The sequence below is a fragment of the Paramisgurnus dabryanus genome, chromosome 15 (genome assembly GCF_030506205.2).
Source record: "Paramisgurnus dabryanus chromosome 15, PD_genome_1.1, whole genome shotgun sequence".
Lineage (NCBI taxonomy): Eukaryota > Metazoa > Chordata > Actinopteri > Cypriniformes > Cobitidae > Paramisgurnus > Paramisgurnus dabryanus.
In genome coordinates, this window is record NC_133351.1 from 22910956 (window position 1) to 22931053 (window position 20098).

At 36.6% G+C, this 20098-nt stretch overlaps 1 protein-coding gene across 1 annotated transcript; it reads right to left on the bottom strand.

Annotated features, from left to right (window-relative positions):
* Window positions 1–301: 301 nt before the first annotated feature.
* LOC135731076 (rac GTPase-activating protein 1) lies at window positions 302–17591 on the bottom strand. The gene is made up of 16 exons (XM_065249046.2): window positions 17510–17591; window positions 16420–16622; window positions 12667–12803; window positions 12501–12573; window positions 12324–12380; window positions 12050–12148; window positions 11004–11145; window positions 10783–10931; window positions 9560–9721; window positions 9385–9480; window positions 6790–6988; window positions 5263–5368; window positions 5050–5182; window positions 2914–3040; window positions 657–765; window positions 302–559 (listed from the first exon to the last, which is right to left on the bottom strand). The coding sequence occupies exons 1-16, from the start codon at window positions 17589–17591 to the stop codon at window positions 505–507; spliced, it is 1929 nt and encodes a 642-aa protein (XP_065105118.2). The 3' UTR covers window positions 302–504.
* Window positions 17592–20098: the final 2507 nt, after the last annotated feature.

Below are 20098 nucleotides of genomic sequence, written 5' to 3' on the forward strand. Positions count from 1 at the left end.
TGCCATCCTTGAGGTTCTTGATGTCTGTATTTATAAATGAAACCGGACCATTGATTTCTTTAGAGACCCACATCATTAATATAATTATATAGCTGACATTTAAATTATTAAAAATATGCAGATTAATTGATGGGCAAAGAAAAATACAAACCACTTCATCAAGAGAGGCAGTTTACTGGTGTGTGGTTTATATTACTTAACACTCGAGACAATACATACATTTACATGATCATTTATTCATAAATTAATATTGCAGTTCACCCGTGTTTAGCCATACCACCAAGACACATCTTTATACACAATTATAAATATATTTGTTTTGAAATGAAGTTTCATCTCTTCATGATTCTTTCTAGACAGACTTATATTTATAGTAACATTTTTAATTATTTTATAAGTAGGATTTTAAAGTGCTACAGTGCTTTTTACTTGGTAGAAAAAATTTTCAAGCCACCAAAGCGTCCCCTGTGCAACTACCAGACACAGAAAAGTACACACAATAAATCATTTCGGGGATGTGAAGAATTTCTTCTTTCCTGAATCATTTTTTGGTTTGCTTCTAGAAAGAAGGAAGGGGTATATACACATTTCAAAAGAGCATTACATAATATACTAGAGATCAATGCAATAAAAGCTGTGGGAAAATATAAGCTTACGGATTATTAAAAGCTCCAAAATGCTTGATTCGACCCTTGATGGAGCCACTAGATGAAGATTTTGTGTATTTACTCAACTCAGGAGAGGTCACAGGCTTGAAGATCTTATCTAAGAGAGAGCAGAAAATGATTTATTTATTTATTACACGGCGCTCCTGAACACTCGATTCTGATAGGTCAGTGGCAACATTACAAGGTCTTTTATTCCTAGTTATTACACAGCGCTCTAAAATGCTTGATTCTGATTGGCCAGCATCATTCCAAGGTTTGTTAACAATCACTCAAAACTAATAACACACTGTTGCAAATCATTTTGACAGGTACAGTTTAATATTACACAAGCAATTAAATGTAAATGTCTTTTTTTATAACATATATGGAATTATATTTACAAATGATTAAACCAAATAGTAGCATTTAAATGTCTTGTCTAATCCTAAAACCGAAAGTAAACCCGTTTCCTCACCGAAGGTCTGACTGCATTCATTAGAAATGAGCAAATAACATATTTCCAATCAATACTTATGAGGTAAATAAGCGGGATAATGTACAGTCAGCAGTTTATTATCGCGAAATAAGCCCCTTCAGTCTGATACAAGACCCAACATGCACAATGTTGGGGCTTATTGCACGGCTCTCTGGAATGCTTGATTCTGATTGGTCAGTTGAGACATTTGTAGGTTCGTTCTTTTCAAATAATAACCGATCCAAAGTAATAACGCATAGCCGGTACTACTTGTATGTTTAAAATCCCTCCGCGCCAACAAAGATTACTGTTTGGCGCCATCTTGTGACAAACACTGGACAACCACAATTAAGAATGGCAAATTTTGACATTAATTTTAACATGTATAGAAAAAAACAAAACATTTAAACAGTGGATAGAAGAACGAACAACGACAAGACACAGAGAGCTTACTGAGACTGAACTTGACAAAATAGAGCATGACAGCTACGAAGCCAACACCAAAAAAAAAACAGAATGGGCATTAAAACTTCTCAAAGACTGACTAAAACAGAAAAAAATGGAGACATAGGATCTTAATAAGGTATTACGATCATTTTATGCATCTGTGCAAAGTTTCGCGGAAGGATAAAAATGTTAATTTAAAACAAATATGCCAATAAAATGTTTCAAATTCATATTCATGTCCAGTTTTTTTATTATGTGGCAAGTAGTGTAATAAGTGGGATAATGTAGAGGCAGCCTGTAGTTATCGCGAAATAAGCCCCTTCAGTGTGATACAAGACCCTCCGAATTACAAATCAATCCGCTCCACTACACTCTAAAACTTTCTGATATGGGAGCTGTCAATTTAAATCTCACTAGCCAATGAGAGTAAAGCACGGTGAAGTCCCGCCCGCACGAGAGGTTTGTGTCAGGTTTTGGCTAGAGGGGATACAGATACAGTCAAAACTTGCGAAATTTGGGTTTAGGGTTAAATTTGTGGGTAGGATTAAGCTGAAAAACAGCAGTTCTGGCTAGAAATTATACAGCCTTGGCATAAATCCTGTGAAATGTTGTGTTTAGGGAAAGGATTTGGATGAAAACAGTGCTCATCCACCAAGATTTTGTCCGTAGCTTTATCCGTTCTAGCCACCACCTTAGTGCCAGAATGATGAATGTGAACTTATGAGGTGTAAACAAAAACTCAAGACAGTGAATGAATAACCCTTGATTTGCTATAAATGTTGCTTAAAGGTGGGGTCCAATATCTCTGAAAGCCAATGTTGATATTTGAAGTCAACAAACACACCCCTACCCCGAAAGAATCTGGACCTTCTTTTAATAGACCCGCCCCACACATACGCAACCCAAGCGACGATGTTGGTTAGCAGCCACACCGCTTACTGCTGATTGGCTGCAAGTGTGTTTTGGTACTCAGCCCGACTCCCTTTTCTAAAGTGTTCAAAAATCATGCACACCGCCTTTAAAACAGTTAAGAAAGAATACAGTCCATTTGAAATCCATGTCAAATTTTTGCCTTTGAGTTGATAATTTTGTGTTTTTCTTTCTTATTTCATATCTTTGTTCTTTTCTTGAAAAGTTGCATTTATTTTTATTGGCAAAAATGTATTCCATAGATTACCCTGATCACCCCGTTTAATTTTTCTCCGATAACAACCGGGTGGCTATATGTTAACCCTTACATATTAGATAGGAAGTGCATAATACATGTCACTTCATGGTCATTATAATATGCAGTATATGAATAATGAAAAGTAAACTCAGTAACATGGGACCTGATTCATGTACCTTTGCTGGTGCTGGGACCAGAACGGCTGACGTGCGAATCCACCACAGTAGGAATGACGCGATCTTTATCCTCAGCTAGGAGACCTTCCCAGAAATCAGCAGGGAAGGACAGTAACCGAGCTACTACCTGTTTCAAATGGAGTCCGAGGACGGTCTGTTCATTTTCTCAACATACATGCAAGATCACATACAGTCAGAGGTGTAAAGAGTGGCTGAAAGCCATACTTGAGTAAAAGTACAAATTCCTTACTGTAAAAATTACTCCACTACAAGTTACAAGTCACCAATTTAAATACGACTTGAGTAAAAGTATTAAAGTAACCCAATTTAAAAGTACTCAAGTATTTTTACTCGTACTGAATGTTGGCTCAAAGATGCACTAGTCCTCAACACAAAGAGACATTGTAGGTCTGGGCAGTGAAAACTAAGAAAGTTTATTTATGAGGTTTTATTTCCTAATATAGAAAAGAAATCAAACACCTCAAAATTTTGACCTGGCAGAACAAACACAGATTAAACATAGTCATAGTCTTCTTTTGACTAAATTTTTATTTAGTTTTAGTCATATTTTTGTCATCTGAATCGATTTAGTTTTTTGTCTAATTTTATTCATCTAAATGCCATAAGATTTTAGTCTAGAAATCTAAATTACATTAAATTTAAACCCATTTAATTTTAGTCTAGTGTCATTGTGTACTTGAATGTGCCATGCTGAAAAATATATAGCCTAACTTTGTGATATATGGTAACAATTTACAGTGGGGTTCATTGGTTAATATTAGTTAGCTACATTGGTTAACATGAACTGATAATGAGCTGCACTTATACAGCATTTATTCATCTTTGTTAATATTAATTTCAACAATTACTAATACTTTATTAAAATCTTGTTAACATTAGTTAATGCACTCTGAACTAACATGAACAAACAATGAAAGCTTACATTTTTATTAACTAACATTAACAAAGATGAATAAATGATGTAACAAATGTATTGCTCATGGTTTGTTCAAGTTGGTTAATACATTAACTACTGTTAACTAATGAACCTTGTTGTAAAGTGTTACCAAATATTCTTATATAGGCCTATCCCAAAAAAGATATAATTTTTATATTTAGAAAATTCCAGTAAACTAAAATTACACTAACAGAAATATGATAATGCATATTAAAAACGTGAAGTTGTTCATTTGAAAGATTAATTGTAAACACATGTAGTACGTAACACCACTCTCTCACATTAAGTGCACTACATTTATTCCGTCATGCATCCCTCTTACAGTAAATACATTACAGCATACTTGATTAAATGTGAGGATAGTAAAATTGTACACTTATTATCAATCTTATAATGTACTTAAGTTAATCGGGCAATCAGTACAGGACCTCGCTGGTTTATTTTGGCTTATATAGTAAGTTATATCAAGTTATGTACAAGCTCAGGTTAGCTGATAAGGTAGCATCAGAGTATATAAACATTTGTGCTTGCCTTTGAGTTGCGGGATGACCCTCCTGCAATCGCGCATCACTTCTGTTTTGATTGTAGCATCACATGTTTAACAAAGGGTCCCTTGACTGAAGCAAATGTGATATGCATCCATATGTTTGCTCTTTATCTCTTCTCTCAGACCAGACGCGAACTTTTCTCTACAGTTTATGACATACGCAGCACGCAGATGTCCCGCTACGGTGGCTCAACGCAAGCCATTCAGCGTTTGACATCAAAGTACCGCGAGAGCAGACTTCTCTATATGCATTTGATTCGCTCTCGCAGTACTTTGATTTCATACGATTGCTCTGCGCAGAGCCAAATGAAGTCCCTCAGTTGTGTGTGTCCGTGTAACCTCGCGACCACAGATTCTATCCATCATCACCCTCTGACACTTTCGTCTCGTTTTTATTTGACGAATAAACAATGTAGCGAGTAACGTTAAGTGTCATTTCAAATGTAGTGGAGTAAAGAGTACAAATACCCAATCAAAAATGTAATTGAGTAGAGAGTAAAAGTTGCCTATATTTTTGATACTCAGTACAAGTACAAAGTAGCCCAAAAAATACTTAAGTACAGTAACGAAGTACATTTACTCGAGTACTTTACACCTCTGCATACAGTACTGATTTACTTTCTAAGCTTACTTTGGGTTGAGTGTTTGTGTCTTTCATAATGGTCATGGGAGAAGGCTCAAGCATTGCATGTCCAATGACGGTGGGTCCAAAAACTCTAGCCAAGTTATTCCGATCCATCTGACACGACGGACTCAGCTCAACTCTGAGAAACATTGTGAATAAAAATGTAAAGAACTAACAAAAACAAAGAACTTCAGAAATACATTTGAATCTTAATTTTACCTCTGCAAATGCAACACAAGGAAGGCCAGCGTGTCCTTGTTGGGCTGAGGGAGCTCTTTGATGGTCTGTAAAAACATTTCTATGCTTTTGTCCTCATCTGCCATCTCTGTGAGAGAGAAGGACTCATGTATCCGAAGCAGCCGGATTAAAGAGCAAAATAGCAGATATTATAGGTGCATTAAACCACTTTATAAGCTTTTCTTTAAGATACGGTACATATTCAGAGGTGTGCAAATCACCAGAAGCAGCTACTTCATAAGAATCTTCTCCAATTTGCATGCCTCAGCCATTCATGGCCAAGAAAATTAGGCAATATTGCTTTCCCTATGACATTCAATCTAATTTATAATTTAAAAGGGAGGTAATTTACCCTGAAGTCATGCAGAATCTATGAGGGATGGAAAACAACTTTAGAAATAATAGCAGGAACACCCTGACTCCTCCTAAAACTACCACTTACCCTTCATTCAGTTGCGATAGGCTGAAATTAAAATGCAGAACGAGACAGCCGCTGGTTTGGGAGATAACGTTTGAAAATGATTATTGTTTCCAAGTCATCAGAGACTTGTCAACTATATTAGAAGTAATGGGAAATAACCATCCGCCCAAAATGAATGAGGCTAGCATACATCCTGATGCCCCTGGCATACACAAGCGTTAGAAGCTCGCTATGGTATCCACCCTCTAAAAAATTGCAAGCATTTTGTATAATCGATCTTTATAAAAGACAGCCCTCGTTGATGGACTCCTTAAAGCGAACTAAGTTTTGAAAGTCAAGCATGGGCCCATCAATGACAATGTTGAAGTGGTGTGTCTCTTGATGGTGACAAAGGTAAAGGAATCAGTAAAGCCAGGCTTCATTGGGTCACCTTGTCACCTTATAAGCGATAACAGAATAGTGAATAATGACTTCAACATGAGCTATTAAAGTACATGACCTGCAAACCAGTGCACATGTTTAACAGAGCAGGTCTGCTTTAATGTTTAGGGTCATTTTTGGGTGAACGATCACTTTGCCAATGTCAGATTTTATCAACATGAGAAGCAAAAAATTTTGATCACAAATGCAAGAAGATTTTTACAACATGCTTACATTTAGCATAATTCTTATTTGGGGTGAGCTAGTTGTTTGGCTATTCATCAATTATTGGCTGTCATTCAATCATTAAAGCAACACTATGTAGTTTCCATGTAAAAATGACTTGGAGCTCCCCCATGTGGTTGAAAAGCGCAACAGTCCCTGGTATCAGACACTCTTCTGCAGGTAGGGGGAGGGGCGGGGCTGTATGCTCTACCCTCCACCGCCACTTTCAGAGTGTGCTTGTAGCAGCTAGGAGGCTGCTCAGGTTGCAGCAACAGTACAATTTGTCCAGTTAAAAGTTGTTCTATCACTGAAATAATTTTAAAGACATTATTTAAAGGTAAAAAAACTACATAGTGTTGCTTTAAGAAAGACAAAGTCTTTGGAAATTAATCGAAGTATAAAATTACAATTTAAATTTCCATACTATTTTGATGCAAACGTACCAGCAGCTTCCATAAACCTGCTATGAAGTTTAAATGTTACGAGGGGCTCCTTTAGTTTCCTTAGGAAGTCTTTGAGGAGTCCACAGACAGCATGGATCTCCTGTACTTTGTGGAGCATCATTGGACTTTTTCCACACACGTATTTCTCCCGCAGTTCCTTCACCGTCCGTTCACCTCCTGGCACTCTGTAAATACCTTTCTATATACACCAGTAAGCCACAACATATTTTCATATATCAAACTTATGCATTGCAATGAGATTTCTAAAAAAAGATTTTTATATTTTTAATAAAAAAATGTTGTTTTTTTACTACAAATTATCGCAATAGAGGCAAGTCAGCCAATCAGATTAATTTACTAGTCTGACTTTGTTTCCTGTTTTGTGAACAACATGCATCAAATATTTATTGAACAACGGCAAAGTTGCAACGAAAACTCAGAAAAAAGGTACAAAAGTTGTCACTGGTACAGTACCTTTTAAATATTTAAGTAAATTAAAAAATCTAAAAAATAAAAGTGCATGTTATACTATAAACATTTACAGTAAAGAAACGTGCATTTGGTGATCAACGGTAAATGTAGAGACAATAATAAGGAATATAAATGAGTCCAAGACCAATTTTCTCATCCACCATAATTTTTAATCATTGTTTAAAGCTCCACTGTGTACTTTTTTGAGTTAATTCTTAGCAAAAATCCATGTTTTCTTTCAAAAGTATGTGGTCATTCATGTGTAATTACTTCCACCCCACTAATCAAAGTATTCTTGTAAGTGTAGAATCTGCTATTTAAAATGCATACCATCGAATCGCTCTCTGGCTGAATCCATGTTGTGCCTCCATCTTTGAAATACATTCGCCGACGAGGGACATTCCTGAAATTCAAGCTCCGCCTTTCGCGCTTTCAGACTACACTCACGCTGGCCGCTAGCTGAAGCCTCCGGAGGTTGCATGTGTAGGCGGTATACGTCATCAAGACAGTCTTATTTCAGAATATTAACAATTATAAAGCTGACAATTATTCTTAGTTAATTGTAAATTGATGTAATATGCTTATGACTTGTGAATGTAATGCTCAGTTAATTTAAATAAACCAGGCTTGATGACGTATGCAGCCTGCGACCTGCGTAGCTGAATCCTTCGGATTTTACAACAGCCGCACACCATGATAAACCTGCAATCTAATGCTTTGATTTGAAAGCCTGTTGAAGACATATTCTCGAGGACATTAAAACAAATCGCCAAGGAAGCGAAACGGGGATTTTAAACGACAACGCGACAGGAAAAACATCAAGACCAAAGTCAATATTGGAGTTAGTTTTCCAAGATGGGACTCAAGGGAGACAGAAGTTGCACTTTCTATCTTCTCCACAGGTAATTCAGCATATTCATTTTCATCTATACAGTCTATGTTGTAAACTTGAAGTTTTATAGTTCCTTGGCTAACTATAGCATGGTTATGCAGTTAGTGTAAACACGCATGTGGTTTAATGTGTTCGAACAGCCACACGCAGTCTCTCCGCCCATTTTTGTAATCTGAGGTACTGAGATAAATGTTTTTCATCTTTTCTGACCTGTAGCACAAACACACGGTGACAGCCCTATTTTTAGCCTTTCATTGATAAAACGCCGCTGATCTGCGCGTCTTTCGTTTCATTTTACAAGCGTGTGAAAGTTGAGCGATCTTATTTCACCAATATCAGAGAAAGCTCTTACATATACACGGACATGTAACATGTTTACTTAAAACATAAGCATTGGACTCTGACATAATATTAGTTCGCGTCCATTTAAACCCGTCATTACTCCCAGAGAGGGACTCGTCCACAGACGAGAGAGAAGCGGTCGAAAATGGACAAAAAGAGACGGATTTAAACACCAAGTGTAAACGTAATGTGTCTCTCTCGTAAACTTGTGATCTGATCGACGAAAACACATCTTAATACCAAGTTTAACAGCCCATGTGATATTTTTCCTCGCATCGATGAAAAAGGAGTGTCTAAGCTACGTTTATGGTAGATCTTACACAGTGGAGCTTTAAGCCCTCAAGGAACTAACATTTTTAAAAAAACCATGTAAGAAGTTCTTATTTTTTTTCTCCAGATAAAAGTTGAAATTTTGTTTGTCATAGTGCCTAGACAATGTTTAAGTTCTCATTACCGAAATATGAGTTTGTAAATGCATATATTTAATGTAATATCATGTTGCGTTAATGCAAATTTTTGATAATGATAATCTAAATATTTTTTTTTTATAATTCTATAGGAAATATTTTTAAATCCTCTAAAAATAATGGTTATAATAAGTTCAGACTTTAATCTTACATGTGCATAAAAATGGCTTTAAGGGATTTTTAAAAATTCTGATGCTGGACACCTTCTTAATCTGAATTTCGTGAAAATCACCCATATGTACCTTTTAGAAGTACCACGAGAGTAACAATACGCACCTTTTAGGTACATTTCGTAAACGTACTGCCCCAGTGACAACTTTTGTACCTTCTTGTAACTATTTCTGTATAGACTGTTCAGTTTAAGAAACTATCCTTATGTTGAAGCAATGAGAAAAATTGTTACTTATCAAACAAACAAAACACCTCTTCAAGTCCTCTTCTCTCGATTTCATGAGCACACTGAACTATCAGAGAGGGTATCCGTGGACGTGTAGAGGGGGCGAAGCTCTCTAATGTGTCCTGAATCGAAAAAGGAAACCAATTTTAAACATATAAGCTCAGTATGGGAACATGTATGTGGCATATAAAAATGAAATACCTCATTGGATTGTGCTGAACCATGTGCATTAGGGCTACACTTCTCAACACAGAGTTGTTTACACTCAGGGTGGCACACCACTCGACAGTCTCTGCATTTTACTGCAATCTTCCCAAAGCGAATCCTTTTCCCACATGGTGTGCATGTCTCAGGGCGAATCACCTTGAAAATACATTCATCTTGCAATAGTCAGCACCATTTAAATGGGACCCCATTTACACCTGCTATTGAAGTGGGTTTTTTTATTCCTCTCTGCTTAATTTTTTCAACATTTATAAAAATAAAACTTTGATATATGTAAATAAACCAAATAGTTTAGTTATACATAACCATTTTTAACCCTTAGGGGCCATGTACATCAAGGCGTTTAGCAGAGTATGTTTTCAATTGTTTTCAATGGAAGCGCTGCACTTTTTTAAAAACGCCAGCAGCTGTTCACACCAGCAAATGTTCAACTTTGGGTGAAAAGCTCAGCTCGTCAATCTCACTTCTCACTCGCCCGTCGAATCACAGTGGAGGAGGTACGAGACAAATATCACAACAACCAATCAGCGCATCATTCAACAACTGTCAAAGCAGAAGTATCATAGCAACCAAAGGGCTTAGCTGAAAAAAATGCTGGCAAGCACCCACAGTCAGTGTCCGCCTGGCATTTTAGCCTTAGTGTGGACGCCCCCTTATATTGCATTATTGAGTTAGACATGATCATGTGCTATTGTGCTTCTGTGTCTTTTAAGGAGACATTTCACAAGACTTTAAGATGTAAAATAAATCTTTTGTGTCCCCAGAGTATGTATGTAAAGTTCTAGCTCAAAATATATTATAGATCATTTATTATAACATGTTAAAATTGCCCCTTTGTAGGTGTGGGCAAAAATTAGCTGTTTTTGGGTGTGTCCTTTCAAATGCAAATGAGCTGATCTTTGCACTAAATGGCAGTGCCGTGGTTGGATAGTGCAGATTAAGGGGGCGGTATTATCCCCTTTAGACATCACAAAGGGAGCCAGATGTCAATGACCTATTTTTTCACATGCTTGCAGAGAATGGTTTACCATAAATAAGTTACTGGGTTGATCTTTATCACATTTTCTAAGCTGATAGAAGCACTGGGGACCTAATTATAGCACTTAAACATGAAAAAACTCAGACTGTCATGATATGGCCCATTTAAGACAATGCAAATGCTTAAGAGAATTGTAAAGCACTAATGTATGGTTTCCTACTGTTTTTTGTTGGAATACATGCTGCAAAGTCTTATCGACAGTGGGTGTGGACAAGTCCTGAGGGAGTATGGGCTCTAGGGTTGTCACCTCCATTTCAACAATCGTCTCAGCTTCTGTGGTCTCGCTTGGTGCCCACACAGACGTTTGTTCTGTATGGAAGATTCTCGTTAGTTTGGGAAAAGAAGAACTCATTTAAAAATGTGGCCTCTGTGGTTTTTTACCAGCAACAGATGGAAAATGTTCATTTCGGAGAGCCCTGGATGGATGTTCCGGAGTCTCCTGAGTTATGTCTATTACCATGTGAATCTGACCTCCATTCTCTGGAGTGGTGACGGATGCCTTCACAACAGTCGTCTCAATTTCCTAACCGCATACGCGGAGACACACAGATAAACACACATAAAATCCATTTGAATCCAATCATCCTGCATGACCCACAGTAGCATCTAGTTTGTGTCCATGTTTCTGGCAATGAAGACAAATGTAGTTTTCAAAGTGCCAAACAGCTTTGTTTTACTCTTAGAAAACAATGCCAGCTGAGTGGGAGTGATACAAGTCTTAGAGACGGAGCCAGTCAAGACATGGTCTACTGCTGTTCTCATCTAAGCAGCATGGTGGGCGGTGGAATACGGTGATGCGCAGCCGCCCAAGGACTGATGAACAAATGAATTGATGAGAAATGACATTAGACAAACTTATAGAATATAATCCCCCAACAACAGAAAGACAAAAATTGTGTTTAACACTTTACAACACGCCTCTCAAGCTTTGCTTACTGTTGGTTATAGTCCCATTAGAAGTCTGCAAATCCATTATTTCACAGTTATAAACCAGGAGATGTTTCATTAAGTGGTAAATACCAAGAGCTGCTTTAAACACCTAACAGACTATACAATGACTTAAAATGACTTTTTTAGTCAGGCAGACAAATGGGATAAGATGTTTAGACTTTAAACATATCTTATTCAAGCATGTTTATTTGTTTGTAGTGTTCAGGAAAACCCAATCCAAAATCACATCAGATTGGGTAACAGAATGCAGCCGGATCAGATTTTGTGTTTAAGTCATGAATAATAGCAAGAACTTTTTCACATTTAAATAATGCAATGTATTTTAATGTACTTTAGTAAATGGTTATGATATTTGCACTACAATTCACTTTTGGTGTGTTTTTATTTGTTTAGATTACGGTGTAATGCATTAGCTTGCTTCAAACAATATAAGGATTAAGGCAAATAAACAACAGCATTAATAAACTTCTGCCAACCTTCTCAAGTGGTCTAGACCCCAGAAGATCTCCCGAACGGCCACTGACCCTTCCCCTTTTCTGCATCGGAGGACCAACACTTGGGCCCATTGATGAACGCTGAATACAAGGTGAGAGAAAATGAAGTTTATAGTAATTACCAAAACCCTATGAAACCTCTTACAACTTAACAGGCGTAGTGATAAATGTTTAGATTTTTTAAATCTGAAGAGAAAAATTGCCACATAAAAGACAAAGCAGAAAGTACAAAACAAATGGTTCAAGCACTACCTACTCTTCTCTCACGAGCCCTTGACTTAAGAGGCTTAACAAATGCAGTGCTGTCCAAATCCTTGAAATCACAGCAAAAAAATATCATATTTTAAACTGTTAAACTATTTTAATGACTTTCAAGCGTGTCCACTTTGTGTCTGACACCAATCAAACTTATGACACTCATGCAATACTTCACCAAATCATCATCGGTTCTGTCATAACTGATGTCAGAGTGAGACAGGAAGGAGGATTCATCAATCACAGATAACCTGATAAAAAGACACATGATGGAAGCAACAATGCATTTTGGGAAAACAAGATCGGATCAGATCAGAGTTTGCACGAGCTGCACATTCAGGTACCGTTTTCCTCTGTGCTGTGGGACAATGGCTCCTCTGTGACTGATGCTGGTCAGCATTGACCTCTGTTCATCATTCAGACAGGCACTTGATTTGCTGTCATGCACAAGCACGTCACATATCAACTGCATCTGCCGCTCCTGTCACATAAATTAATGAGAGAAAAGACATGGTAAGTACCTTCATTAACTCAGCCACTTGGATGGTCAATAAACCACAAAGCAATTCTGTATTTATGAACTACACGAGCATGTTAACACATGACTGACCACATATACTTGAACGGTGGCCCTGTTCGAAATGGCACCCTAAACTTTTCTAGTTCTCATACAAGGCCACACTTTGGTAGTCTCGGGTTTAGACGGCACACCTATGTGATTGACACTTTATGTGCCTGCCACACACCGACGCAGTCAAAGGTTTGATGATGTAGTTTTGTAAAGTTTTTTGTTTGGTGAAAGTTTGCTTGGTTCAACAACACATGGGTGCAAGTCTGCAACATCAATGATAATTTGAAAGTCTTGAAGGTACAGAATTAAAACAGCCTGATTAATTGTAATGATCGAAAGGTTAAATAGGTCATATGATGCAATTTCACGTTTTTTCTTTGTCTTTGGAAGGTTAAAACATTTGTGCACATAGAAGATCTGTACAGTCACAAAGAGTCTTATTTTTTCCTAAACATCCACGCCTTCCCAAAACACCTCATTCAAACATCCCCCCACATATCTACGTCATTGTGTGGGAAAATTTGCCGCCCAAATGTATATGCAAAGGAAGATGGGGTAACTTTTTATTCTCACTATATTATTGTTATCCACCATGTAGTGGCGACGCTGTGAAGATACTGAACATATTGTAAGGTATTACTATAGACCTTTCTCACAGTAACCGGAAATACGTAATCGTCGTGTAAGCGGAGTTCCTGTCAAGCGTCAACACACTAGAAAAACATAAACCCGGGCAAGTTTAAAATGGATCAAAAAGTCTACACAACTTCGTTAACGGATTTGCCAAATATTACATTTGCTGATGTGACACGACTATTGGAGGAAAACTTTTTCCATGAAGAATTTGTCCATAAATTTCTAGGTAAGTAGAGAGCGAGTCTAACTGTTACTGAACTGTTAACTAAAACGACACATTATAGACCTTTTGCGAGTCGACGTCACAGTTACGTCACGCGCGCATGTGGTGGCAGAAAAACAGTGGAAATGAATGAGACACGAGTGAAACGAACAATATAACTCACTAGAAAATGTTTTGTTGTGCTGTTGAGTGTCAGAATAGGAATGCCAAAATAGATGACCTTCATTTTTATAGTATATCGTCGTCGAAGACACCATTTGAAGATAAACGTAGGTGTTTATGGTTGCAATAAAAGCCCTCAACCGGACAGACTGGAGTGATGAAATCTGAAAATCTTTTAATTATTTGAATAGAAAATAATTAGAGAAGATATCCGGTGTTCTGTCGAAGTCTGATCCCTCTATGTGTTTCTTATAGCGTTTTCATCGCGTTACGTTTATAATTTATTTAGAAAGATTAAAGATTTTAATTAGTTCATAATATCAATAATATTACCATTTATTAAAGTTTTCGTATTTTTTTTTTTCATTTTCTATTACTTCTTTTTACCATATATCTTAGCCTATGTCTTCTTCCTGTTTGTTCTAAATTATGATGTTTACTAATAAATATATAAACATAGCACACACACACACACACACACGATGTAAAGTGTTAATAATATATAAACAGGCCTATACAAATTAATTTGTATGTAAACATAATAGTTTTAGATCAAACACGCAGGATAAAAAATATAAGGAAGAAATTGAAAACAGGAAATGATTAAATGTTTAATAAATGATATTATACAGAATACATGATAGTATTGCTCTTACAGTATAAGTACTTCAGAGATTCATACTGTAAAAATAATTGATTTACCAATAAAAAACAAAACATATACATTAAATACATGCAAGCATATCAGTGGCCAAGCCATTAAAACTTTTAATTTATTTAAAAAATAAACGTAACTTGGTGAAAACGTTATAAGAAACATTACACTTAAGAGAAATATAGGGGAAACAGACTTCTACAGAACACCGGATCCTTAAAAATCACAGTTTAATGCTAAAACACTTCACACAGCTATTGAGAAGCATTCACTTTCTGCCACCAGTTGGCCTCCGCCCACAAAAAACGTCATCTCTGTTTGCAAACACGCAAAAGGTCTATAAGTCTCGCCGAATAGCCTGAATCCACTTCTGTCTAACTTCACCATCAACAGAGAATTGATGGAACAGATACGGCTTTTTACATTGCCTTGACTGCGGAGGAAGTAAATTTCCGCGACGATTGCGTATTTCCGGTCATAAATACGGAAGTTGTGAGAAAGGTCTATTAAAGGCTCTCTAAACGAATCTGCGAGACATTGGTTATTGTTGACGTTTGAAACTGTTTTCAAACAGACGGAGCGTAGCTAACTCCTCCCCCTCCCTTCCGTGCTTTCATGAACGCGCCCAACCCCAACCCCCACCCCCAAATCCTTTTTGTCGTTTATTGGCTGGAATACTTTGTTTTGTTTTGTGATGCTAGGTTTGGCCACTTGTTGATATTGCCGTTTGTGAAGCCTGGGCTGTCTACAGAGATCGCGTTTTTTTACAGTTTGATCAGCGGACAGGCAGCAAGCAGATAGTGAGGAGATGTTTCCGGTATGTAACAAAAAATGTTTTATGGTCTAAAACGCTTCAATTCCCTTAGAGCGCCTTTAATGTTTGATTATGTAAAAAAGTTAGGTGTGAGAATAAACAAGGAGCTCCAATGCAATGGCTTCTACATGTCACCTTCGTCAAAAATGAGATACTGTAATATTAACCAAATGCTCTCGGCGCATATGTTCATTAAATACCTTTAAATCTGCTAAATCCTGGACTCAGGCCATTCGGAAACACTGCTAAATGCCACATCGATTTTTCAGCAAATTCTTTAAAGCACACGAAAGATGAATTGGATTAAAGGGACACAAGGCAGCATTTTTATGTTAATAAATCATCTTCGTAAGTCGGTATATGGTTAAATGACTCATTACATGACGAATGAAGACTCTCTCGCCCGCCCCTACCGTCTGTAGGAAGAATACCCCACTTGCAAGTTCGCTGTATCCGACCCGGTGTCCTTCAGTCTCGTATAGTCTTAGATATAGAACGCATTTACTCCCAGACACTAGGGGGAGCTAGTAGAGAAATAATACTCAGACTTGCCTTGTGTGCCTTTAAAGTCAATCAGACTTGTGTCCTTTGTGTACTTGGACCTGAATAAAGCTAAATGTGGCAGTCACATATGGATCACAGCGCCCCCAATGTGTGGTTCAGTTTCTTTGTTTTTACCCTTTTGAATGATTTTCTTTATTTGCAATGTTTCTAGTTGCATCTTTAGTGATTTTGCAAATGTTTACTACAGTATGTCTTGTCCAAAGAAGCATATTTGTTTTAGAAGTGGAGCTTGCATGCACTGAGAGGGTTTTGCAGAGAAAGTCAAATTTGTTAAATTCTAATGAAATGACTAAAGTGATGTTTCTAAAAATAAGGCATAACAATTACTCACTTGTAACCTTTTCGTTGCCAATAAAAAGTTAAATTACTGAACCTAAACATACTGTAAGCCTGATAAAAAATTTTATTTACAAGGAAACATGTCTGCATCTGAATTCCTCAAATGTTGTTAGTGTTTGTAAAATTCACTAACCAGACACTGATAGTCCGCTTCTGCTTTGTAGCGTTTCTTGATCTCCACATCCAGCTGGTTTCGAGCATGTTTCAGTTTGACTTCCAGAGCAGATCGAGCAACATCGGACTTCACCAGGAGCTCTTTGTGTTTCTTCAGCTCCAGCTCTGCATGTAGCCATTTTTTCCGGGCAGCCTCAAAGTTTTTCAGCACCTCAATAAGCTCTTTTAGGTTTAAATATAACAACACATGTTACAGCCTTTATTTCACATTGACCCATGCAATACAGATAAAATCATTATAGGATGAATTCTGCATACTCTAAAGGTTCAAATATAACTAAACAAGCAAGTTACTATAAGTATTTTTTTTAAATGTTTAATTTACTTTTTAAGAAATATATCTAAGATATAAAGTGTGTTAATATAGTAGTACAAATGCTTAACAAACATGTCTCCTGTGACTATGAAGAAACTCTCCCTTTTCTTATCAAAACCCCTTTATTAAACCTCTGTTTTAACATAAAATAAGTATATACTCCTGCAGAGAGTTGTCAACCAGGATAGCAAAAGTGAATTACGTGTCATCTTATGGGGAAATTTGGCTTATAGGCAAATACACATTATGGGAAAAGTTTATAAAATAGGAAAATAAATTGCAGTAATTAATCTGGTTAACATATTAACATTTTATGCTAGAAAATGACAATTCGTTATTTATATTTTTATTGTGAATTTTTTTTTTAAATGGTGTTTTACCAAGTATGTTTTTAGGTTTAAATAGAGCATAGTAAAATAAGGTAAAATCTACAACTTCAGAATGATTATAACTGCATTAGAAAATATTTTAAAATGTACAAAGAGAAACAAAAGTTCTAACAATAAAAGAAAAACATATGCCTTTCAGAGGAGAGATCCGATTAAATATCTATTTTCTTATATTCTTTTTGCCAGACGTACGAGACAGCGTGATAAAATTAGGTAACAGTTAAATACGCGTTTCTTTATTGGACAAGGACATTGGAACACAACCATTCAGATTTGATCGGCATAAGACAAATATCATAAGATTAAACGACAACATTAACTAAATAAATAATATGATTTCTTACCTTGTTCACAGTTTGTAGCCTCTTCTATGGCAAGCCTTTGCAGGCACAGACTGAGAACTTCTTTAACAAACTGGTCTCCCATGATCATGCCAGCTGAAAACACAAACAAACCGCTTTAAATGCGTCACGGGTCACATGGATATAATTGCACGCATGCAACGCGCAAAAAGTTGGCGACTTCATGCGGCGATGAGCAGTCTGAACGACGTATGACATCATAGTTCCGCGAGAGCGAGTCAAGCTCTGTGTTTTCGAATCGGTCTTGCAGTACTTTGATATCATATTCCGATCGGTCTTCGCAGAGCCGCGTGATGACGAAAACGCATTAACTTCTACTTGCAATGTAAGGAAAAATATGTCTTAAACTTAAAGCTTACAATGTAGTTAAATAATTATAATATTTAAGAAAATAGTTTATTATTTATTTTATAAAATTTCTCTGAATGCAATACTATAAAACTTTCTCTCAAATGATCTATCCACTTGTCTGTGGAAACTAAGCAGAGATGCCAATAATCTCTTCACGTTTTAAAGTCTTTGGCCTTGGTTTCATGTGTCCTCTACAAAGGTAAGAGTTTTAGCTAAGTTTAGCTAACTGTACTGTATCATAAAACTGTATTTAATGTTCTTACGACGTTTGTAGGATTTGTAATGGCATGCAGCAGTTACTTATTCACAAATAATGTCTGTGAAATCCAGATTTAAGTCTCATAATCTAACAATGAGATAAGGAGCATCAAAGTTTGATTTCGCTCATTGATTTCACATTAATTTCAATCTTTGGTCTTGCTCCGTCAGCATTAAAGATATCAAGTTAAATCTTCACAAAATTCTTCAAAAAAATCACAAAAATATAAATGTAATGTCAACCTCTGACCCATATCCAAACTAAACCAGAATCTCCAAGATTTCTCAAGTCCCTGATCCAATTTGGCCATTAGAGGGCAGTCAAGGCATTTTGTGGTGGACATCCAGCCTTCTGTACTTTAACACCATATGGGGACGTGCGAGTTTGCCAGTGATTAGACTGATGTTTGAGCAAAGCTTTGTTGTGTTTGTTTGACTCAGTGCTGTTCACAGGAAAATAAGCTTCTCTGTGATATCACGGTCTAAGTCTACACTGCGAATGCTCTATTACACAAATAATGGGTTCTGCGGCTACTGAAGTCTACTGAAGTCACTTTAATTCAGCACCCAAAAATCTTATTACAGTCATTTTTAACATGACTGCTTTGAGCATAGGAGATCAAGAGCAGCAGTGTGTGGTTAGAATGAATTCAATTTTAGAGGAAATAAAAGACTTGCAACACCAGGTCTTTCTTATTGTTAAAAGTTGAACTGGCTTGTGGGGCCTTGGTGACTGGAATATTGCATTCGAATTTTAATACTGTCTGAAAGTGTGTCAGGTATGAAACACCATTCGTTGCATAGCAATAGATTTAACAGTATTGTTTTGAGCAATTCCAGCATTACGGATGTGACATTTTCAGTGAAAAATGTAAAATACTTTTTCTCAGGGAATGTGTTTATGTTTTCACTTCTAATGATAGAGTCCAGACATAAAAAAATCAGGCTAGAATTAGGGAAATGCTTTGGATGTAAGAAAAAAGGACAAGTTTTGGGGAGACATACTTTAGGTACGTGATAATCTCGGCTGTCATGGCTGACAATTTGGTTCCTCTCAACGAAACTTCAGATTACCTCAAGCAACGTGCGGAGTAAAAACATTCTTGAAATTGTAACTTTGATTTAGTTTAATTGCTAAACTACAAGTAAACGAAATTTCAAAGAATTTGAACGACGCGCAAGGGTTGTTTTACCACCCGCAAAATGGAAAACAATGGGACTAAAATAGGTGATGATTTTCGAGTTTCAAATGGCCAGTATTTTGCTATTCTTGAACCCATAGACATGGTCTTGGTGTCATTGTAAAGTTTTTCAAGTACTTTCTATCTGAACAACTAGTTTTAGCATTTAACCATGTTTAAATTTTTTGTCACAAACCTACATTCTTGCACAAACCAGAACCAATAATGCTCAACAAATTGAGAAGGGTTAGCTCTTCAAAAAACATAAAATATTTATTTTATTTTAATCTTCGTGTGAGCATTTATGAGGAAAAAGAGACGTTTTATAGATTTATTGATTATAGATTTGTTACCTAACTGAAACATAATATAAAAAGTGTTTTAAAGCACTTAAACAGATACCTTTTGTGGAATGAGTATTTAAACCACCAAATATTGACATCTGAGATATGGTTAAAAACATTTAGTTAAAACTTAATTTTTCGTGGAAAGGTTACATTTGCATGGAATTGCTGTATTTATATTTTATGCATTTGATGCTTTTATCCAAAATGACTTTTAATGCATTTAATTCACGCATTAGTTATATTACAGTGGACTCAGAAGTCTGCTTCCTTGTGCCTTTTACTGTTTTCCCATTCACTCATTTATTTTATGATCCGGGTGTGCCTCATAAGCCTTAAAAAGTGAAGCCTCTGGCTCTTTGATCGCCCCCTGGTGGCTGGCTGCAGTACAAGTCATAAACCCCACCCTCTCCATTCAAACGAATGGGACTCTGCTC